This window comes from Scaptodrosophila lebanonensis, unplaced genomic scaffold, assembly GCF_003285725.1.
Source record: "Scaptodrosophila lebanonensis strain 11010-0011.00,11010-0021.00 unplaced genomic scaffold, SlebRS2 tig00001412-arrow-pilon, whole genome shotgun sequence".
NCBI classification, from domain to species: Eukaryota; Metazoa; Arthropoda; class Insecta; order Diptera; family Drosophilidae; genus Scaptodrosophila; species Scaptodrosophila lebanonensis.
In genome coordinates this window covers 8,127,661-8,152,470 of record NW_022060739.1, presented here as the reverse complement: position 1 = coordinate 8,152,470, position 24,810 = coordinate 8,127,661, and the positions used below count along the sequence as shown (strand labels likewise).

Here is a 24,810-nt window from a genome sequence, read left to right as displayed (position 1 = left end):
AAAAGTTTTTAAATACAAATCGAATAGCTCTCATAGTTGTATGAAAAATTGGTGCAGACATCAATCATTAAATCAAATATGAAATCAAATTACGATATTTGAAGTTTTATAAAAATCCATTGACTTTTTTTATCACATAATAATATTTTCTATTTTCGAATTAAACACAAAAATAAGTTGTTTGTTTAAAATTTTCCAATCCGTAAAAGGAGCAGCTGTCGCCATCTTGTGTCTGCAACGTGCATAACTGTTCTAATTATAACAGTTGCACATCAAACAGCTCAGACACAAACCTATTTGCACTGTTATACTTGCACGTCTTTGGAAAAGGTAGCAGACGTGGCTGAAAAGTAGTTTCTCCTTGAAAAAGGTAGCAGATGAGAAATTTTAATTAAAACTTATTTAAACTTATTCGAAATTTTGGCTCCGTTTGCATTGTAGCGGAAAAAGTGTGTGTGCAGGGTATCAGAAATTCTACTTATATTTGAACATTTCCTCGGATGTACAGTAAAACGTGGCTCATCAACAGAGTGTTAATCGTTTTTGAAACATTTTTAAAAACTGTGTTAAGGATAGACCTTTGAGAAGCTATTGACGCGTTCATAAATCTTTAAAAAACGATGTTTAAAAGTGAATATGTATTTTATTTGAGCTAACTGTGTTACTTTTTCTCAAAAGTAGGGATTCAAAACCATACAAAAAGTGAAATTCCAGAAATAAATTGAATAAACAAAGCATCCAGATAAAGAAATGTTAATCCGACCTATCGCGATGGCACTGTTTTTTTGAAAAGTCTCTCAATGGAAGCCTTTTACAACTACATACCAAGCATGTATATTGAGGAAATGCCTTAATTATGCACATATTACGCCCAAAGCCACTCTAAAACAACAATTTTAGCTTAAAACAACAAAGAAAACTCGTAGAAGGCAGCCAATAAAAACGCAAGAAGAAGAATGCAAACTACTTGTTGCGAACGCGGCACTCGAATTAACCCAAATATCACTTGCCGTGGCGATTTGTAACACAAAGCCCAACAGCACAGCAAGACGCCGCCCTCAAGTCTGCCCCTGCCAAGGTCAACAACAACAGCAACAACGAATGGGAATGAAGTGAGCAAAAACCGCCGACAGTTTTTGTATACAAATACAAACGTCAGCGCGGGCAGCGCAGCAGCAGCAACCACAACAACAACAACAATGCACTGCTAAACACGCATAATTTACAGAAATCGCCAACTGTGGCTTGCCCAAAAAAAAATATAAACAGCGCCTTAGACGTTGAACGCTAAACAAACTGCACACACACACTCACACACATTTGGCAAAATGCACAAACTTTTGTTGTTGTTGTTGTTGCATGACTTTGCCTATATGCTGCTGCTGCTGCAGTCGACGTCTTTGTCGACGTTCATTCGTCTACACAGCCTCTTGCCTCTTGCGCTTGCTCTTGTCTATCAAGTCATTTGGAAAAACGGCGCTTTGCAGTTGTTGTTCTTTTTTTTCTTCTTTATTAAGTGGTGGGTGAGTTGCGAGTGCGTGTGCGTGTGCGTGTGTGCGCCCTCTTGAGTGGGAGAGTCTGCACTCTGTGGAGAGTTTTGGGGAGAGTGTGAGGCGAAGAGCATATGTGCTGCACGCTCCAAAAATTAAGTTAACAACGTTTGAAGTGCGCGCGCCGTGGCTTATGCAAGCAAAAAATAAAATTATTATGTTAAAAAAGTCAATTCAAGTGCACTTACACACACACACGCACACATATACACATCTATATAAATGCATATGTATGTAGGAAGCTGCGAATATTTGTGGTTTGAGTGTGTGTGTGAGATATGGGAATGGATTGAACTTCCTAGCCAATGATGCGCGTCTACAAAATTCGACTCACGCATAACAAATCACGAGCAGCGAGAATCAAATCACGTTAAGCAATAAACTATTAAATACTTATTTATAAGCACAATTAATTCTCTACATTAATATGCAAAACAAAACTTACAAGAGTCTGCTGTGCAGTATTGAATATAGACTAGTAGTATTAAGGACTAAAGGAATGCAAATAACTATAAACTGAACTTTTAATTCAAAGGTCACAAATGATACAAGCTCTTAATTTGACATAAGATTATATATATTGCAATTGTGCCAATATTTTCAATCATTATCGTGAAAGAAATCATAAAGTATAATTATTAGCTTCATAATGGAATTTTATTAAAAATTTGGGCTTTTTTAATACATGATACGGGTATATGGAAATTCTAGAAAGATTTTAGTCTTAAATTAATTCGGCATTCCAAATCTATTTTCGCAGCGTGTTTGAAGTGCTTGTACTTCTCTTTCCCTACCATTTGAGCTCCAATTGCAAATAAGAAAAAAATATCTATGTTGAAAAGTTTTATTGCGCAACGAATCGTATAAACCATTGCGTTCAACGCAGTGGTATTTATTGCACTGTTCTTTTTTATCAGTGCTATATAGTCCACAAGTAATTTTAAAAAGAAAAACGTGCCTTAAAACATGAAAGAATTCAAATCATCATTAAAACTTGTCATAAATGAATGTTAATCTTTGCAATGAAACGAAATAATGAATTAACTGATAAAACAGACTATTCTACCAATTCCGTTCTGATTATATCGTTAATGATTATTTTAAGCCTATCTAGAATACTGAAGATTCGGTACCTCAATCACTGATACAGTTCTTTTCTAGTGGCTACAAATGAAGATCAGCATTAAAACATGTCATAAATAAATGCAATGAAATGAAATAATGAATTAACTAACAAAATAGGTAGAGCAGCCTATTTTACTTTATTTTTAGTTCTGATCTGATTACATCGAAAAAGATTATTTTCAACCTATCTAGAACATTGAAGATTCGGCGATTCAATTATTGATTCAATTCTTAATTAGTGGCTTCAAATGATGATGATTGCCAGCGTTTGTAATTGCGAGTATCGGTCACACATTTTCCCAACCTATTCGTTAAGCCTTTCACATGTGTGCACATTTCATGGTTTTTCACGGGGTTTTCCTTTAGCGAGCCCAGCTCGAATTTCCATTTGAAATTTAATCCCGTTAAAAAAGAAGTAGTGAGCGATTTTTGCGCAATTTTCGCACAAAAAAATGGTCGCATTTTCTTTTTTTGGGTGGCGGGCTGTGGAAAATCAAACGATTGGAAATAGATTTGATTAGCCGGCCGGAGCAGCTACTCGTATGTGTGCGCTCAATTGTCAGTCAAATGTGGGTTCCGGTTCGGTTGGGCCTAATCCCAGGCACCAGGGCTAAGTCCACACAAAGTGTACCCTAAATGAGGCTTAAGTTCGAGGTCTGCTGATGATTCCAATTAGTTTGGGACGATGCGGCAGTGGTAGCGGCACATGCGCAAAAACCCTTCGATCGATTGTCAGTCAGTCAGCCAGTCAGCCAAACAGTCATTCAGTCGTCAACTGACACTTTTTCCCTTCCCTCCCGTGCCAGACAAACTGACAGACAATCCAATCAAATTATCGCGCCTAGTGCTGTTGACAATTGTTAGACAGAGGCCTCATACCGCTACCTAAAACAGCCATAGAGAGTGTCATTCAGGTATTGCAACAATATTATTGTTGTTCCTCAGACGCTGTTTGCCACTCGAGCCACACACACACACAGAGACACAGATACAGATACAGACGCAGATACAGAAACAGAGGCACGCTGATCCTTTTCCTTTGGATGATCCTCAAATCAAGCGCACTTTTTGCGTTCACATTTCCGTTTTGACAGATACATTGGCCGTATCTGTATCTGTAGCAGCCCTCAGGCAATTTGAAGCTGTTTTGTTCGCGCAGTTTTTAGTTTTTGGTTTTTAGTGGCGTGGAACCCAACACTTTTCGAGATTATCTCCGGCGCGTAAATATTTTTCTTGCCCATTGACTGTGCCATGTTTGTGCCACCGTGCAAAAATGTTCGCCTCTTTTTAATAAAGTTATGAATAGAGGACACACTCGTACATGTTATTCCTGCCTTCGCTCGTCCCTTTAGTTCACACGTGCGCCTATGTCTGTGTCTGTGTATGTGTGTGTGTCTTGGCAGGATTAGGCTGACAATCACATTGCCTGACAACAACTTCTTGCCAATGCTAGGCTCAGCTCTCAAATAACTCAAGCAATGGTCGCTTCAAAGTCTTCTTATGCCCATAACTGCAAACTACACACTGTTTATAGCTATATCTTATTGCTGATCATATCTATGGTGTGTGGCGGCCTCGTATTGCTGTTTCCGTTCGCTGCTAAGACTCACAACTTATCTACACACTTACTCACTCGCATAAGGTCTCTGAGTTGTCTGAGCGGAACTTAGAAATGATAATGGAGTGCTTTTTTATGATTTATGTTTGGTAAGACTCTTGATGTGAGGAAATACATTTCCGCACTAAAGTATGTGCCATATTTTAGTAGATATTATTTAGTTTATTTTGACCATCATGTCCACGAATTTTAAATCGGAATAAGGCATAGCCATAGTATATATATACAAGAGGGCCTTATGATCAAGTGTGGAATTTGAATTGAACATACAAAAAGGCAGGAAAACCAAAATCAAGAAAATACCTCAAGAAAAAATGAACTGCCAAATTGTTTAAACATATTTCTTGCTGTTTTCGGAAGAAACAACAATATTTCCTCCAAACTGTTGTCAAGGTAAAGCTACGTTCAGACAGGCAAATAATTTGCAAGCAAATTAATCGGATTTTACAAAAATGACATACAAAAGTAGTTAGTTTAATGGAAAATGAATTTTATGGTACCATAAACATTTTTGCAAATTACTTTTCAAAGGCAACACATGCGTATAAAATAACAAACATTTGTATGCAAATTGTTTGCATGTGTGACCGTAGCTTAAATTGTGACAATGATTTACACAGCACAGCAACAACTGAAAATTGCAAATTTGCATCAAAATGAGGAAAACTATATCTTTCGAAAATTATTATTATTTAAGTTTCGGCGTCAAACAAATAAATTTCACATTAATTCGTTTCGGTTGTAGTTCCAAAGATGTTTGTTTAATTTAGTTATAGAATTCTTATTTTAATTAAAGACACATGATGTTTTGAAAAGTAACAAATCTGTGAGCAAATTATTTGACCATCTGACCACACCTTATGAAATGTTCTGCAGCGTAGAAAAATTTCCTATAAAAACAGAAGAACTACATTTTCCGTTTGTCTTTGTAACTACAGTTCTGGCCCCACATGTAAATAATTTGCACACAAACTCTTCCTTTTTTGGAAATAACCCTTAAAATGAATTCCAAAAGAAGCATGTTGCACTAAAAAGTTATATTTTGTTTAGTATTGACTCGTTTTTGATAAAGAAAATTACAAAATTTGTGTGCAAATTTTTTGCTTGTCTGAGCAAATCAATATAAATTTCAAATTGTGTCGACACATGTGAAGTTTTTGATGTTTCCCCGAGCATCTGGTGCTGCCGGACTTGTAATTAGCGGCAAAAAGGTAGACCTTGTTGGGCAGAACTTTTGCGCCAATTTCGAGATCTTCTGGCAGAAGCAGAAAGGTTGATCATATTCTTATGCCTTAAGGGCTTAACAACCTCCACCAAAGGAGCTAGCATGTTCTCGCTCTTTCTCACTATTTTCCTATTCTGATGTTCTGCGTAATAATTAAGTGATTATTCCCTGTTGATATCGATTGGTATGAGAAGCTGTTCTCTCTTTTTATCGATTAGTCCAACAAGGTTTAGTTTCTTCTAAGAAGCATTTAAGCAGCAGCTATCTATTGGATATCTCCATAAATTTCAACATTGCCTGCACCTTATGATAATAATTGGTAAATAGTTCTCTGACTCACCTCCCATGCCAAGTGACGATCGCTGGGCTCCCGGCAGGGGTTCATCCGAAACGGGCCGAATCGTGTGCCGCGGCGCAGGCTGCCCTTGGCATAGACGCCCATATCACGTACATCGAGATCACAGAGCAGTTCGCGCAGGCACGCCACATCCAGCAGGAAGCGCTCCGCCGTCGGATGTCCCTTCAAGAACTGTGCCATGTGCTCCGTGCTGGGCAGTTGTGGGGTGATGGGCTGGTTGGGCGCCGGCTGGGAGGAGGATGGCGAGGACATGGGTTGGGCACTGGCTACAGCTGATCCTGGCAAGTTGCGCTCGTAGTCCTCGGCGGTGGCGCCAGTGGCTGAAGGATTGTGGGGCGACATGCTGCGAGCATTCGCTGTTAGATGTATGGGCGGCGGCACAAAGGGCGGGGCCGTGCCGCTGCCAAGATCCAGATGTGGATGATGCTGCAGCAGATGTGAGTGTGGCGGGAGGTGCTGCTGATGCTGATGCTGAGGCTGGTGCTGATGCTGATGATGCTGATGAGGCTGATGAGGCTGGTGGTGATGATGATGTCGCAAATCGCTCGCTGCTGCGTAATCGTCGCCGCCAGGGACTGCAAGCAAATGAAAATAAGAAGAAGAATTAAGATCAGCGATTAAAAACTATGACGTTCGACGAACTAAGCAACCAACCACAAAAGAAGCAACACTTGAATGGTCGCACCACCGAAAAATGGAAACTCCTAATCAATATGTGCTGTTGTCATAAATAGAATAGATAAAGCCTTAAGTTGTGCCTGTCATATCATTTGCTGACAATCGTCGCCTATATGTTACTAATAAAATTGGCATTATCTAGTGTTGTCCATCGGGCATCACAATCGAGGCCTGTTGATGTTGTCATCGTTCGTGTTCGCACTTAGTCTCAGTCTCATCGATTTGGCAATTCCAGCCAACTAACCCGCCAGCTGATTGACAAGCGACTATCTATTGCTGACATCGCCAGAACCAACACCTGTCCACTACTCATCCCAGCACGCACTTACAGAGACCTGTTCAGTCCAAGTCTTGTCTCTGAAACTTTCTACTGCTGCTGCTGCTGCTGCTGCTGTTGTTGTTGCTGGTGACGAGTTCGATAATGCTTTGTTTCCTATCTGAGAGTACGACTGGCCCGGTTATTATGACTTCTAGGTGCGCTCTAATCATTACGGGAAAGAGTTGATTTAACTAAGTGTCCGATTTCGCTTAATCCGTTAAATTAAATGATTACTATTACTATTTTCTGTTAGCTTTCTTCATAGCATAATCATTTTCAATGAGCTATCGATATGATAGAAAAAAATTGTTACAGTGTTGTTAAATGTTTAAAGCATTAGAGCTTTTAAAAAATGCCTTTTAAATCGAAATTTTGAGTTGTAAAATTCAATACACTGTAAACGAGCTTGTATCAATATATATATTTTTTTACCCATCTGTTGTTCTGTCTGCTGCCTATCTGATCGGTTATTTGCTAAAAAGTGGTTGTGTTGAATGACATCCTAGATAATTTGGCCCGCAAATGAGTTAAAAAAGACGGCAAACTATTTACTTCTGAAATGCAATCATATGCAGTTTGTTTTAACCGAATTAAATAAATATTTCGAAATATATATAAGGTATTTATTTCAAATTTAATTATAAAATAGAAATAGAATACTAGTATTTGTTTACTCTTCAATTTTTGCCTTAAAAGCTGAACTGTCAGGCATAAACGATTAAATAGAAGAATCCTTTTGCAAAGAATTCATTTAAATTAGAAGGGGACTTAAATGTTCGCTGATTATTCAAACTTCTGTTAAATATTGCGAAAAATTTAGATATAACTACCCTGAGGAGCAAGGAAATTAAAGAATTTGTTCTCAAATATACGAATAAGTGTTTCAAATTATAAGCTGAGCATGGAAATATTGAAATTATATATTTGCATTACAGCCACACTAAGCGCTTCAGAGTCTAGATCTATCTTCAAAGATTGGACTTATTTAAAAGCAGCTGTAACAAATCCATTGTACGTAACAAATCCATTTATAGTACAATAGGATCTCACATCCCCCTTAACTGAAATCAACATTTTCATCTGCTTAGCTAACATATCTTCAAACAGTCTTTCAATGAGCATTCAATTGATATTCAGAATGTTTGCACACAGCCCACCTACTACTATAGTCGTCATAAAGTAGCGCAACTCTTCAGTTGGAATCATCAAATCGCCACAAATCGCACAAATTACGCATCGATTATTTATTTAGTTTAGTGTTGCTTTGTTGTTGGGCCCGCGACTTGTTTAAACACTTGAAACTAAATCGTAATTTGAGCTGTTAAACAGAAAATGACAACGCGTCCGAGTGCCGAGTGTCCGAGGTACAACAACCGGTAGATAACACGGAACTGAAAGGGGCCCGAAATAAAAATGAAATAGATATTGCAGCAAACAAGCATCGAAACACAAGAACGCTTGTCAAAACGCAAGCGATAAGTATCTGCCAAATAAATAAACTAACTTGTCTACAAACACCCGGCCACGGCCACGGACTCGGACACCGACACCGACACCGAATCGTGTACCGCAACCAATTGCGGTCTCGCTTCAGGATTCGTTGCAACAACCTGCCGTATTTCGCACATCCTTTTTCCTTTTCAGCTGTGCTGGCGGCGTGGCACACGCTATTTGCTTTCACCAAAGGCGGCACTGTGGCAGCATCAGCCCCTGGCGGACTTCGCACGGACCAGCGAAATGTTTCAAGTGCCCGCAACCGCCTATCTTCGCACCCACTCGAGTGCCGCCGCTTGCCAACCAGACCCTCACTATCGTTTTTCTATTTAAAACGATTTTCTGTTTAACTATTGTTTTCTTTAACTTGATTTCGGGAGCCCCCGTATTTCTTAGAGATATTTTTAGCCATCCACCCACCCACCTGTGCAGAAAGTTTTGGGATGCAATTGGGTTTTCCTGATGTCATCAGCATGAGTTTGAAAAGGTCTGGTAAATAGAAAGCCAATGCCATACCTGTCCCCTTTTCGCAGACTATTCATAGCACAAACCAACTTAATTCCTAACTATGTGTAGGCAGTATTTGTTGACTAAAGAAGAAGAACTACTGTGCTTACAAAAATCAACCAACTCGTGTCGATTAAGTAAAGCCTTCTGATAACTGTTTACCTCATTAGAGAGTACGAAAATTATAAATACTTAGATGAAAAACTAAGAAAACTAGAATTTGTTGACTAAATCTGAAAAAGAGGATACTTGTAATGGAGAAAAGTGGATGAAAGAAGAATGAAAAGGATGACTGTGTTGTTACAGAAATGAACAAACTCTCCTTATAGATTATATAAAACATATTCACCTCATTAGGAATACAAAAAAATTATAAATGACTCAATTTGAAGAAGAAGATACGAAGAAGATAGAAAAGTGGACGAAAAGAAAAAAAAAGGACTACTGTTTTGTTACAATTTTTGTAAACAATTTTTACAAACTCTGATTATACAGTAGATTACAGTAGATACAATAAATATATAAATACTTAAATGAATAAATAATAAATCTAGTATTTGTGACTAAATTTGAGGAAGAACACTAAATTTAATGCAGAAAAGTGGACGAAAAGAGGAAGAAAAGGACAACAACAGAGTATGTTGTTACAAAAATGAACCAATTCTAATTATACAGACAATTAAGTAAAGTCTTTTAAAATATATTCTATTAAAGAGCATAAAATATATAAATACTATAATATTGCCGAGATTTTCTCTATTTATTTCTAACATTATGAGTTGAAATCTAAAATTGGACAAACTTTTTAAAACAGTGTGATTAAGAGTTGTATTTGAAATATTGACTTAAGCTTTCTATATCTATATTCCAGAGTCATGATTTAAAAGGATCTACAAGTATAGAAATGTTAAAATACAACGTTAAGAATTAAAATTGATAGCATATTGGACTATACAGATGCCTCTTACACAACGATGCATATTTTATAAATATTTTAATTAATGTGTTTAGTTTAGAAACGCCTGCCTATGTCCCAAGCAGCAGTTGGCTCTAATTGCCTTAAACTCTACAAGCTCAGTCTCTTTAGTCAGCAAAAGATTCAAATGAGAAGTAGTTCTAACTATTATGGATTTTGTATTCTCTATTTTGGCCTCTCTATTCAGCTTGTGTTCAACTTAAATTCCAATGAGATGCTTTCCACAATACGTGAAAATGTATATGAAGTACAGATTTCGATGAATTGCTCTTCACAATATGTGGATATATGCTTAGTAATAGAAATGATTGGCAACATCAAAAGTGCTTATAAGCTATATATTGAGTTTATAGAATATTAAAACTTTTCAGCACGTTTCGATCTCTTATCATTCTTCAAACATTAAGCAAACCAGTCTAATGTCCTTGAGTCCATCATAAGAGCAAATATGAATTTACACAGTTATTTTGCACTAAATAGGGATTGTTTCTTGCCACAACACAAAACTTTATTGCCTCAGATATGCAGAGCATACATCATTGCTCTGGTATGTGTCTCAATCGGCACTTTCACAAATGTTCAGTAACATCTTTTGTAATTTAAAACTGTGGCATTCGCCATAAAAATACTTATATATGTAGATACGCGGTACAGACACAAGCACTGTTTAGAACACAACACAAACATACTAATAATATGTATGTATAGATATATATAGATATATATTTTGTTCCGCATTATGGTGAACCAACCTGACATAACAAATCGATCGCATAACATCGCAAATGCTTGCGATGATGGCTTTCCTTGTAATAATTATAATACAAGTAACAACAATATCACAATTAATCGATTTGGCTTTTAAAATACGTGCATTCGTATGCGATGTTCAGACATGGCCCGTTAACTGAAGACTGTTTTTTTTTTTTGTTCACGAAAACTGTGCGATGATTAAGTTTTAACGGCCCTCGGTGCGTATGCGTGTTTTGCTATTTAATTATTTGCCTTAATCCGTTATATTTGTTCTTTCTTTTTGTTTTGTTGCTCTCTTTGTGTGTCGGTGTGTCTCGTCTCTATCTGCCGGTTGTCTCCGCAAGACTGAGTGTCGAATCCAACGGATACGCGACGCGGGCAGAGCGAGTCCGAGACTGTGATTGCGCTCCGAAGTTGCGATAAGCACGAGTGGTATGAGTGGCGGGCGACTGCGGCTGCCACAACGACTGCGATTGCGAGCTCACAGCTACGAACTGACTGGGCTAAGTGATGGTCTGGCAGGCTGCTTGCCAGTTGCTGCTGCTGTTGACGTCGCTGCCAGCGCTGCTGCTGCTGCTGCTGCAGCTTCTGCTGCCTTGGGCATGAGCTGGTTGGCTGGCTGGCAGCCCTGGTGGTGGCATCCTCATCATGATGATCCTGCCGCCAGCTGATGCTGATAATGATGATGCTATCTGCCAACGCACAACAAACAGCAGGGGATGAAAATCAACGCCAACCGTCTCTGCTGCGCTCTCCTCTCCGACTGCAAGTGTGTGTGTGTGTGTGTGTGTGTGTGTCTGAGTATTTGTGCCTACCCTGCAGTTATGTATGTGGCAGCCACAAATGCAGAATGAATGTGTGTGTGGAAAGGAATCTGTGTCAGTTTTCTAAGCATTATTATCTCACACACACACACACACACACACACAAATACACACACACACATAGCGGGTAGTGTGAGAGCCGAACTGATGCCTTGAATAGCCGAAGCGCATATTCGTTTTTCCTATACGAATGCAACCAAAAGTTTTGAGGCTGCCAGGATGCCAGCCAGCTAGCCTGCAGGCGACTTGCCGCTGGTTGTTGGCTGCGCGGCTCTGTCTAGCCACAAAAGGATAAGCACATAACAGGCTGAGATACAAACAAACAAACACACACACACACACCCCGACACACATATGTATATAGAGATATATGTATATAAGGCAGCAAGCAGCTCGGCACTTATTTTAGCTCGGCAACATTTTCCTATCAGAAATTGGCAGCGACGCGAACGGCGCTGCAGCAGCACAGCAGCACAGCAGCAGCGCAGCAGCCGAACGCAGCTGCTATGTATCTCAGAGATACACAGACGAGCGCTGACGACGCACAGATAGACGACAGTCATTGTTCTTGTTGTTGCTGTTGTTACTGCTGCTGCTGCTGCTGCAGTTTTTGGGGAGGAGCCATGGCCAGGATAATAGGGCGTGCACATCTTCGCATTCATTATTCACACACACACACACACACACACACACATACAGATACACAGATACACAAAACGAGAGATACAGATACACAAATGCCTGATACGCATCGCTCTGCGCTGCTCTGCCACAGCTTGCTATCTCATTTGCACCACCAGCCAGGCAGCCAGGCAGCCAACCAGCGACCGACAGACGGATCAACGGACCAACCGACATGTTTGCTTGTTTGTTTGTTTGTTTGTTTGTTTGTTTGTTTGTTTGTTTGCTTGCGGTTTGTGGTGCAACTTCTGGGTCGTCCGCGCTGGGTTGGAGTGTGCGGCTGTAGTCAGACAGTGCGAACTTTGCTCCTTGTGGTTGCCTGCTGTGTGTGTGTGTGTGTGTGTGAGGGTGGCTTTTGCCATAAAAACAACCACCACTACCACACCAAACCACACCACAACCACCCACTCAGCCTGACCCACCTACGCCCACCTTTCGCCGCTCCAAAGCGTGCGCAATAAGCGCACATTAAGCTAATGGCTTTATAGCACATATATATAATATATACGTGTGTATGTGTGTGTTACTGTCTTGGCCACACAAAAATAAAAGAAACTCACGGCAATAATTGAAAGCGACGACGACGACGAGGACGGCGACGACTTTGTTGCCTCTTTTTTTTTTTTGGCTTGTGGCTGGCAAGTGGCGCCCCCCTTTTTCGACATTGCGCTTTTTTTGGCCGCTTTCCGCTGTTGACGGCACCCACAAAAAAAGCAGCAGCAGCAACAACAACAAAGACAACGTTTTCTGACTGTGAATTGCTTTCTTTGTGTGCACTGTGTGTGTGTGTGTGTGTTGGGGAAGTACGTGGTTCCTTGGGCGGGTTTTTGAAATTAACTTGCTATCTGTCGTTTAAGTTTTTTTTTGTTTTTGTTTCTTTATTCAATGCGAAATTGGCAACCGTTTTGCAAACGACAGTTGATGTCTTGGTTGCTTGGCTAAAAGCAAGTCTTAATTGTCAAGCCAGATATTAGCTTAAAGAGCTCTGTAAAATTATTCTTAGTTTGTGCTTTGAGTTGCAAAATTATGAACCAAAAGCTTCCGATTCTTGTCTAATCATATGAGAAATTATTGCGAATGCTGACATATGGAAAGAATCAATCAAAATACTTACAGCGCTTCCGTTCTAACCGATTCTTGTCTAATCATATGAGAAATTATTACAAATGCTGATTTCTCGAAAGAATCAAAATACAAGTATCATACTTGTAAAATAATGTTAATTTCATTTTTGAACTCTTGTTTTGAATTGCAAAATTATGAACCGAGCGCTTCCGTTCTAACCGATTCTTTTCTAATCATAAGTGTGAGAGAAAATTGAGAATGCTGATATGTCGAAAGAATCAAAATATAATACTTGCATAATAATGTTAATTTCAATTAGGAAATATTTTCAATAAATTGTATATTCAAAATAAAATTTAATAATTCCTTCTGGTTTATACTTATGAGTCTGTTCTTCCAGTCTTATCACCATAAGTCGATTTGTTGTTGTTGTTGCTGCTTTGTCTTAGCCAATTAATTTTTTTTAGGTTTATTTTATATTTTTGTCGCCCGGGGTAGAGAGAGAGAGAGAGAGTTTCTTGAGTTTCTTATTAAGAGTTTGAGTTTCTGATTAAAGTATAAACCCCTTAAGTTTAATTTTACATTCTTCTATTTTTTTTATTTAAAAGAATGTTAATCTGCATTAATTTTTAATATTAAATAGCAAATAAAATTCAATTAATTTGATTTAAGTACGTGCCTTTATTTTTTATTTTTTATATTTGAAAACTCGTTGAGCACATGCTCAGATAAAATAAATGACTCTCGTTTCAAACTTTTTACCACAAAACATGAACAGTTCATTTGTCGATAAGAGCCCGCATATTCCGTTAATTCCAAAGATTTTGCAATGCTCTTGATATCATTACAAGCCCCACATTTCCAAATAAAACGCGTATTCAAAATGCTGACAGAACCGCCCTCATAAACTTAAAAATAACAAATCAACAGCCGATTTTTAATTTGAGCTTTTTTATTCTCGCTAAATTTTACATTAAAGTGGAAGTAGCCAAAGGTTTGTTAAAGTTTTGTAAATATTAATATCCAAATTGAATTTGAAGAATAATATCTAGGAATTTTGTAAAGTAAATATATTTTAGAACATACAAGGAACCTCCAAAAGTAAAGAAGAACACTAATATAAATCATGAATAACTTTTTTTGGGTTGTGGTTCCTGTGTTCGACACATGGGGCTTGGTTTCAGAATCATATTAGAAGAAGTTTTGTTCTTTTTTTGACTCCTCAGCTTCTCTCCATCCGATTGTCTTTATATTTTGACGGAGAAATAAAATCCTGTTTAAACCAATAGGGAATCTACTAACCAATAGAAGGATCTTGAATAATTGGTTGTTTAGTAAACTCTTATTAATGTTTTTATCAAAACAGCGGCTTAACTAAATCAGTTTTTGAAACATGTTTATTTTGGATTTGAAGCATTTATTTCTATTTGCATTTAACTATCAAAAGATTTACATTTAACTCTTAAGGAAAAGCTCTTTTAACAGTAGGATAAACAGATCGACAGCACATTTATAGCGTACATTACTAATTTCTTTCAATATAGAAATAACTATAAATAAGTAAATAATGTTTGATTTCAGTATAGAAATAAATATAAATAAGTAAATAATGTTTATGTTTATGGATTTGGTTCAAAAATATTCTATGAATATTACTTTTTTATTACGTTTTTTTTTAGTTTTATAGGAACTTTAGAACTGGTTAGATATGTTAATAGTTTGCAGGCAGATTTCAAGTTCACAAGTGTGTCATTATAATTGTGAATTTGAATCTGTATGTATGTATTAAGTATGTCATTATAATTAAAATAATTAAAATCAATAAGAACTCTTTAAAAATAAATCAAAGTTTTCTGCCACAAAAAAAAAACCTTTTCGAAAATAACCTTTCTTTAAGTTATTTGAAATTCTGTAGCTTTGGAAAGGGAATAAAAAGAACAACTCTTTCTGATCCCAAATTCTTTGCTGAAGTTGCAATTTATTTAGATATACATTGTTTTTAAATTCAATTGAAATTGTTTCTGAAACAGTTTAAATTGTTAAATTCTGCAACTGAGAAGCCTATAAATAAAAGAATTACTCAAACTACATAACTTTCAGAGACAGTAACAACAATAACAACAAACCAAATGCATGTTACGGCCTCATGCATCAAAATAGTATTACGAGTATAAACAAAAAAGATCAGATAGCGATACTCGTTGTCTGGCGATTCACACACGAAATTGAAAATTCACTTTGTCTGTGGGTCATAAATTCATGAACTTGTTATTTATTTGCATGAGGAATACGCCACTTAAAGAAAAGCCCCCTAATAATTCTACATACATGTATGAGCGACATCGTCGACAACAACAACAACAACACCAACAATTTGTATGATAAAACCAGGTCGTAAAATATGAATTCGAAAAAGTGTCAGACATATCTATTTGCGTTTGTCAAACAGCAGTCAATTGGGCGCACGTCGACGCGGACGAGTCGCGGTCGCAGCGGGTTAATGTCATCATTTGGGTGAGGGTTTTGGGCAAGGGAATGAGTATTACTAATGGGTACGAGGGAATGAGGGCGCTAAGGGTTGCTCCTGGCGAGGGTTGTGTGTGCGTGCGGAGTGTGGAAAAGGGCTGCTAATAGCGTTAAATTAAAACAACATAATCGGCACACATTGCGCCCTTGTCACATAATTTCTCCTCAATAGATAGAAAGGATGGCTTTTATTTGCATTTCGCTCTGGTTTGCTTGCAATTTGAATAGTTGACTGCATTATGTAAAGGATACACGCATAATTCATTAGCTAACACGCCTCGAAGGTCATAGTTGCAGGGAAGAGCCAACAGCGCCGAATGGAAACGCCTTTAACTCACTATTTGAAGCCATAAATATTAAGTGATTGTTTAACTACGAAACTCTACTATCATTAGCTGCAAAGGAATGTGATGAAAAGGAAGGCTGTGCTTAGTTAATACTCTTAAATTTTGAATAAAGAATATTTTATATATTTAAAAATGTTCTTAAATATAGCTAGCTTGCCTTTAGCATTAATAATAAGCAACAAATAGTTAACGATTGGTCCAATAATTTAAATAGTCTATTAATTACTTAGTTTTTGCGATTGCACACAAAAGTTTCAAAGTCAAAGTACTTGTATGATTAAAAAGCGACACTCTTGGTTTCGGGGAACTAATGGACAGACAAGCTGAATAAAATAATTGACTTATATTATTGTTCTTTAATGTACTTTAATTCAATTCGTGTCTGGAACAGCTAAGCTTTTAAGAAACAGATGGCAGAGTCCAATACTTTTTTCTATCACCGATTTAATGAAGATTAAGTTCTTGGCGATAATAGCCAACTTTTTAAAAATACTAGAATTAAATATATTTAAAAAAAGAAAACTAAAGTTTATACGAAAGCTGAAAACGAAACTCAAACTAAAATACTTTCTCTATACAATAACCGCCATCTAAAGTGTTCTGCAATATAATCTTTTAAGGGCCATCAACTAGTTTAGTGTCTATGTTCCAGATATGGTATTTCAAATCTTAATTGATTTTCGGCTCTGGTAGACTCTGTTTTATTTTGGACCCGTTTTAGCTTCAGTCTTAAGAGTTAAGCTATAAGTGACTATGCCAGTTTAATAGCTTTGTGAACTTTAACAATAATTTGAAAATGCAGAGCTGAATAAAGAATTTCAAGAGACAAAAAACATACTACTTTCAAAAATATATTTTAATGATGCTAAACGAGTCCAAATAATATCAATACCTATCAAGTAATAAATACAAAGTCTTAAGGGTAACAAAAAAGCCTAAAAAACACTCCAAAAAGGGTTTTCCAAAACCCTATACTCTCTTGAGTCTAATACTAAAATATTAATATTAAATATTAAATTTTGTGTCTTAGAGTTTTCAAATTAAATTAATTAATTTTGTTTTGCTTTCACATCAGCTTCCAATTCATTATTTTCTTTACACTTGCCGTTATGTTTTAAATGTCTGGTTTCTTAGCTAGTAAGTTATTCTGAATTCAAATTATTTCTCAATCAGACACCTCTACTGCCTACTTGTTTCTCAAATTGGCTAAAATTTCTAAGCCATGATGGTGTAAATATTGACACTCTCTTAGTTTAACTTTCGCAATCCTCTACACTCTATGCCTATCAACTAATGAAGACAAAGTTTAAAGCTGAGCTTTCAGCAAGTTCAGTTCAAAGGAATTTATTTAGAAACTAAAATTCTAAATTCTAAAATTCTCCCTTTCAACATAATATTAAAGTTGTGTCTTAGTGTTTTCTAAATAAACTAATAACATTTTGTTTCACTTTTAGCTTAGTTACCATTTTCGTTCCACTAGACATTATGTTTTCAGCTATTTACTCACTTTGCTGAATTCAAATTAATTTCATATCCAACACCTCTACTGTATTTCTTTCTTAGTTTAACTTTCGAAGTCATCTTCACTCTTTGCCTATCAACTACTGAAGACAGAGTTTAAAGTGCAGCGAAACAGTTCAAAGGAATTTATCTAAAAACTAAAACTCTATACTCCCCTTAAACATAATACTAAAGTTCTGTGTTGGTGTTTTCTAAATAAATTAATTGAATTTTGAGTCGCTTTCAGCTTAGTTGTACTCCATTTTTTTTCGTTCCACTTGGCATTATGTTTTAAATATCTGGGGTTTTCAGCTATTTACTCACTTTGCTGAATTCAAATTAATTTCATATCCAACACCTCTATTGTCCGCTTGTTTCTCAATGTCGCTACAATTTCTAAACCATAATGGTATCAATATTGACCCCTCTTAGTTAAACTATGCCCTTTGTTGTTTGACTGTTTCTTGTACGAGTATGTACTGCGATTTCTCAATTGCTCGAAGTTGCGCGCCAATTCTCAAGCTGCACTCACTCAATCGGATAGGTATGTGTATATGACCTGAGGCGTTTTTATTCTTCCTCTTCTCCTTGTTCTTGGACTGAACTTGAAAACAACGACCTCAGCAATGGCAGAGCTACTGATTCGTCTGCCTCTGTTCTCTGTTCTCGCTCTGCTCTTGCGCATGCGCTGTCGTCTATAATTAACTCTGCTGGATGGCTGATCTTTGACTTTAACTGTCTGCGCTGCCTTGACTCGCACAAGGACAATGGGGTACGGCAAATAAGGCAGAGCGACTAGCTTTTGTTGTGTGCCTGTTAAAGTGACTTTAACGAACCTACATGCGAGCACAGACGTAGCCTGGGCTGCCAAAGTTCCGCCGCTCGAAGAATTCAAAAAACCTTCTGATCGTCTGCTACGTCATCGTCCTGCTCATTGTTTGGCATGAATATTTCAATTCAAGTGCGCCGTCTATATGCTGTATGTATCTGCCGCTGCTGATCTTGTAAAAACCTTACGACTTCAATTGTACTTTCGTCTCTGAACAGTTTTGTCTTATTGACATGCTGCCTGCCCCTGCGCGCAGGCGCAAAGCATTCGCCTATTGTTCGGAGCGGAAGTCGTCCTTTTTACCCCCAAAAGAGTACGACTTGTAGAGTTCGCATTTGAATGACGCGTCGCAGCGCAACTCAAGTCAAGCTGAAGTAGTCGAAGTCTCAGTCTGAGTCTGAAGGGTCACAATGCATGCCCTCCTATAATTATAACGAGGTCAAATGCCTTGTAGTGTGGACCGTTAAGTTTGAAATTTCAGTTAGAGACAGAGATATGCACGCTGCAGTCCTCGATGGCTGGTGATGTCAGTGCGGGGCGTGAACCTCAGAGTATTGGGTTACTATCAAAAAACCGGCTGGAAAGCTGCAACTCGGCGAGCACGCGCCTTCAATCAAAACTACGCGCACTTTATACCGAAATGCAATTTGCAATGTGCACCGGAAGCGCCAGACATTTGTTGTCTCTACCTTCATCCGGATTGAGGATACACTCATTTAATTTCATTTCACTTTCGGCATCATCTGCCGTTGCTGGCCTGCTAATTGAACTGCATGCTGCATTCTTGAGGTTAACCCTCAAAGGTGTCTTGATTTTGATTATTTTTTCTGTCGATTTTTGCGACTTTGCTTCGAAAATTTGTTGCAAAAATAATTGAAAATGTCACTCACGTGTAACCCTTTTTTTTACTACGTAATTTTCTTTTATCTTTGCATCTCCGTTTCTTATATTTTTTTTTTGCAAAATTCTTACTGCTTCGTTTTTAATTACCGTGAGAAACTGTGCTCTACTTTTATTTTCTTTTTCACTATTTTGTGATTCTATTTTTCTGCCATTTATCACTCTTTCAGTTGCTCTTCCGTTGCCCGATCTGAGACAACTAAACCTTAGGCCGGTCGGCGACAATTGAAAGCATCGCCAAGAAGGCACCCACATAAAAAAGAAAAAAACCCGAACTACATTTTAGAAATATCAGACCACCAAATGCAAGACTCATAAGTGTGACAAAAAACAACAATAAATACAAAAACGAAAAAACGACTCAAACTGAGGCCTCCAAACGAAACAACGCAGTTCAAGTGCCTTGATATCAACAATTATTATTGTGCGCCTGTCCCAACGGTAAGATTTAAAAGCTAGGGCCGCTCTAGAGTCGCTTCTATCGGCACGTCGCCAATCGCCAAGCGCCAAGCTAATTCTCCTCGATCTCATATACATAATACATATATACTATATATATGTGTATATGTGTACTCGTAGAAGTGTGCGATGTACTTTGTTACTTTAGCTTTAGCTCAGGCTTGTGCGTTCTGTATTTGATATCTGGAGCGAAGTACTATCTATTTTCTAATTGTAAATAAATACAATTAAGTAGAAAAACAAACATGAGCCTGACAACAGCTTACACTGTGAAAAAAGTTACAGAAGCTAAATGGCCATCGATTTGGCAGAGTTGAAAAAAACAATAGCTTTGATTTGCATTCGATTTTGGAACATAGTCATAGTTTTGAATGATTCTATGAGCCCTATATCTTGGCAATGACTTACTTAGTTACCTCGCCATCTATCAGTGGTTTATCATTTCAGGAAACCTTCGTCGTTAATTAAAACTGAACTTGAACGTATTTTTTTTTTAAACATAAAAAATCTAGAACAATACATACATTAAAATATGCTTTTTTAAATCAGAATAAACGATTTAGCTCCATCGTTTTTTGATAGAGAAAATCCCTAATTCGGTCAACTTTTAGTTACCTTGTTGACTACCAGTAGCTAACCCCTTCACTAAAATCCGTTGATAATTTGTAAGCATTTTTAAATAAAAACCCATTATTAATGTTGTGGCTTCGGCTCAGGAGATTATAATTAGTTCAATGAGGTAATAACTATGGACAAAGAGATCTAATGTTCTATAAGTTTGATCAGTTAAACAAATGGAGCTACAGTATCTCTCCCCCTCTCTTTCTCTATCTCTCTCCCTCTCTACTTTTTCACTGTCTCTCTACTTGTCTGCCCTACCGATAGAAGTGTCAAGCGACCGACCGAGCGAGCGAGCGAGCGAGCGAGCGAGCGAGCGAGCGAGCGAGCGAGCGAGCGAGCGAGCGAGGCGAAGCGAGCGAGCGAGCGAGCGAGCGAGCGAGCGAGCGAGCGAGCGAGCGAGCGAGCGAGCGAGCGAGCGAGCGAGCGAGCGAGCGAGCGAGCGAGCGAGCGAGCGAGCGAGCGAGCGAGCGAGCGAGCGAGCGAGCGAGCGAGCGGGCCAGAGAGCGAGCGAGCGAGCGAGCGAGCGAGCGAGCGAGCGAGCGAGCGAGCGAGCGAGCGAGCGAGCGAGCGAGCGAGCGAGCGAGCGAGCGAGCGAGCGAGCGAGCGAGCGAGCGAGCGAGCGAGCGAGCGAGCGAGCGAGCGAGCGAGCGAGGGAGCGAGCGAGCGAGCGAGCGAGCGAGCGAGCGAGCGAGCGAGCGAGCGAGCGAGCGAGCGAGCGAGCGAGCGAGCGAGCGGGCCAGCGAGCGAGCGAGCGAGCGAGCGAGCGAGCGAGCGAGCGAGCGAGCGAGCGAGCGAGCGAGCGAGCGAGCGAGCGAGCGAGCGAGCGAGCGAGCGAGCGAGCGAGCGAGCGAGCGAGCGAGCGAGCGAGCGAGCGAGCGAGCGAGCGAGCGAGCGAGCGAGCGAGCGAGCGAGCGAGCGAGCGAGCGAGCGAGCGAGCGAGCGAGCGAGCGGGCCAGAGAGCGAGCGAGCGAGCGAGCGAGCGAGCGAGCGAGCGAGCGAGCGAGCGAGCGAGCGAGCGAGCGAGCGAGCGAGCGAGCGAGCGAGCGAGCGAGCAGCGTAGCGAGCGAGCGAGCGAGCGAGCGAGCGAGCGAGCGAGCGAGCGAGCGAGGAGCGAGCGAGCGAGCGATGCGAGCGAGCGAGCGAGCGAGCGAGGAGCTAGCGAGCGAGCGGAGCGAGCGAGCGAGCGGGCCAGCGATAGAGCGAGCGAGCGAGCGATCGCGAGCGAGCGTAGCGAGCGAGCGAGCGAGCGAGCGAGCGAGCGAGCGAGCGAGCGAGCGAGCGAGCGAGCGAGCGAGCGAGCGAGAGAGCGAGCGAGCGAGCGGAGCGAGCGAGCGAGCGAGCGAGCGAGCGAGCGAGGGAGGCTGAGCGAGGAGGAGCGAGCGAGCGAGTCGAGCGAGCGAGCGAGCGAGCGAGCGAGCGAGCGAGCGAGCGAGCGAGCGACGAGCGAGGAGCGAGCGAGCAGCGAGCGAGCGAGCGAGCGAGCGAGCGAGCGAGCGAGCGAGCGAGCGAGCGAGGGCAGCGAGCGAGCGAGCGAGCGAGCGAGCGAGCGAGCGAGCTATCTATCTATCTATCTATCTATCTATCTATCTATCTATCTATCTATCTATCTATCTATCTATCTATCTATCTCTATCTATCTATCTTTCCATATATCTAACTATCTATCTATCTATCTATCTATCTATCTATCTATCTATCTATCTATCTATCTATCTATGTATCTATCTATCTATCTATCTATCTATCTATCTATCTATCTATCTATCTATCTATCTATCTATCTATCTATCTATCTATCTATCTATCTATCTATCTATCATACGCGAGCAGCGGCCAGAGAGCGACAAGACGAGCAGCGAGCGAGCAGCGAGCAGCTAGCGACGGCGAGCACGACGATCAGCGACAGCGACGACCTAGCGAGCAGCGAGCGAGCAGTCAGCGAGCGAGCGAGCGAGCGTCCATCGATCGATCTAGCGACTATTAGCTAGCTGAGCGATCGATCTACATCTACGATCTAGCTAGCGATCTACTATCAGCGATCTAATCTAGACATCGAGCTATCTATCTATCTATCTATCTATCTATCTATCTATCTATCTATCTATCTATCTATCTATCTATCTCTCACTCTCTATTTATCTATCTTTAAAACTACATTCATTATTTTGGTATTTCTTTAATAAGCAACGAGTATTGGATTATTAGCTCTTATCTAACTCACATATAGGGTGTTTCAAAGTCTTTAGCACTTTGTTTAACTTTCACTGTACTTTCGAAAGTATGTGGACAATCTTATCTTTATACTACCTCTCGAGGCTGCCATATAAGACCTTGCCAAATATTCGACTTCGATTCTCCCCCAAAATAAACGGGAATACAATACTCTAATGATTTGTGCCGCAGAAGCATATTAGTAACAACAATATAATGCTTGGACATTATAAATAATTATGGATCCCAGAGCTATATGTAATTATGCACAGTGACAAGATACTGACAGTTACGCCGATAATGGAAAGCCCGCTAATAAACAAACATTTCAGTGGAAGTTCGAACAAAAATAAACGAGCCCGATTGTAAAACGTAAAATAAAAACTATACTACAGAGAATTATCTGTACGCAAGTAAACACAGACACTATATACTATATACGGTGATCGCCTTGACGTAATACTCGATGTAAACAAGGCAACCCCAGTAGGTCGCTAGATAAACAATCGAGAATCGAGCACACTTACGGGCTTTACTTTACAAATCTTGACTCTGACCGACGCACTGAGCAGACCGCGAACCTTATTTTGGCGCACTCGGTGAACGAATGAATGACAGGAACCCATCGATTAAGGCCAGCCGCAAATTAAGGTGCTTGTTTAACTTTTTATGACCCTTTATAAAACAAGTACTATATAGTATATACTACATACTCGTGCTCGCATTTAGTATGCCCGAAGTCTAGGCGGCCAGCTAGCTATCTTTTCTTCTATCAACTGAAACCGTCTTTTATCTGCTTGCCAGCGATCGAAGTCTTAGTTTTGGACAGTAAACGTGAACAAAAAATAGAATCGAATCGATTCGAACTTAATCATAAACCTATTCGATAATAAATTGTCGAAATTGGAAGAATAATTCGGGTGGCAATAAATCCATAAAAATATCATGTGCGATGTCGAATGATGATATTTCATTTGGCACTGCCAGCGATGGGGCAACTAGCAAGATAGTGTGTTCTATAAACTGATTATTATTGGAAGCTTGCGTTAGATGATATCATCAGTAAATACATACATGTACGTCTCGTTGTATGGCTAACCCAATTATTGCCTGGCCGGCCTAATCATAAAACAAAACTCAAGTGCATGGAGGCATGGAGGAAAGGAACTTTCAAGCTCTCCCTAATCTCATTTTATAGAGCATCTACAATTGGAGCATAGTTGCAACGGGTATACGAGTATAGCATGTAGTATGTGGCTTATCTGGCGTTTATCATTAGACCCATTGTCACCTTTGTCACTGGGTCTGCGTCTTCATTATCTACATTGAAGTCGTATATCTTTGAACTTGCGACACTTTTATTGTTTTGATGTATTTATGACGCTTTGATGTGTTCTTGAGTTGAGAAATGGCCCTATTGAGGAACTCTCTGCACCATGCAACCTGTTGCACAGTCATCCACACTATCGTCCACAAAAATAATGTGTTTTATGATCCCAAAAATATAAAACATTTGCTTGCCCAATTGAATGATATGATAGCAGTTGTTTTTCTTTCATTCTATGCCCCCCTCCCACTACTTTTGAAAATATTTTAATAGCTGCTAATTCAATCGATTCACAGTCCATAAAAGACTTTGTAGCGATAGCTTGTTGATAGACTATGCTTTTATTTTATTTATTTCTAAAGAGGTGTGCGGGTTGCTCAGACACGCGCCGACTTCGCACTGCACACCAGCAGTGTGTTCTTGAACCTGCACATTTTTAGTTTTTATTAAGATATTTACCCACACATTATGCTCTGCGGTTATGACTTCAATTACCTATTTTTAGGTGCCCACATTGTTGACACCCATCGTTTCAGTTAAAAATAAATGAAGTCGAAAGTTAAATGCGCTTAAATGTTGAGGAATCAGCCAACTTACTCGGAGAATTAGATTAGGAAGAAATATTCGGCAAACAGACACTGCCTATCTCTTACAAGTATATAAAACAATTGGTCCTAACTGACTGACTAATTGGTGAGCAACGCACAGCTCGAAAGGCAAAAGCTAGAAGTCCAAATTTTGGAAAGAAGTTTTATTGCTTAGTTTATGTGAGCACTGACAAGAAAGTTCGACCTCCAAGAGGGGAAAAGGGGCTCCAATATTATTATAAACTTTAATATTGGTTTGTTTCTTCGGTTAAGCAATTCTAAATACTAAAGCAACGGGCTCTGTTCTTCCGGCGATTTTGTTTTGAATAA

The 24,810-nt window shown here is 39.5% G+C and overlaps 1 protein-coding gene across 1 annotated transcript in view; it reads right to left on the bottom strand.

The window, feature by feature from the left end:
- LOC115631305 (transcription factor hamlet) overlaps positions 1 to 10,697 on the bottom strand; it is a 33,457-nt gene extending 22,760 nt beyond the window's left edge. Inside the window, exons 1-2 of the mRNA XM_030528020.1 lie at positions 10,603 to 10,697; positions 5,859 to 6,451 (exon numbers count right to left, since the gene is read on the bottom strand). Of these exons, the coding sequence (XP_030383880.1) occupies positions 5,859 to 6,451; positions 10,603 to 10,630 (621 nt within the window). The 5' untranslated portion in view covers positions 10,631 to 10,697. The remainder of the gene's footprint in view (positions 1 to 5,858; positions 6,452 to 10,602) is intronic.
- Between the last annotated feature and the right edge of the window lie 14,113 nt (positions 10,698 to 24,810).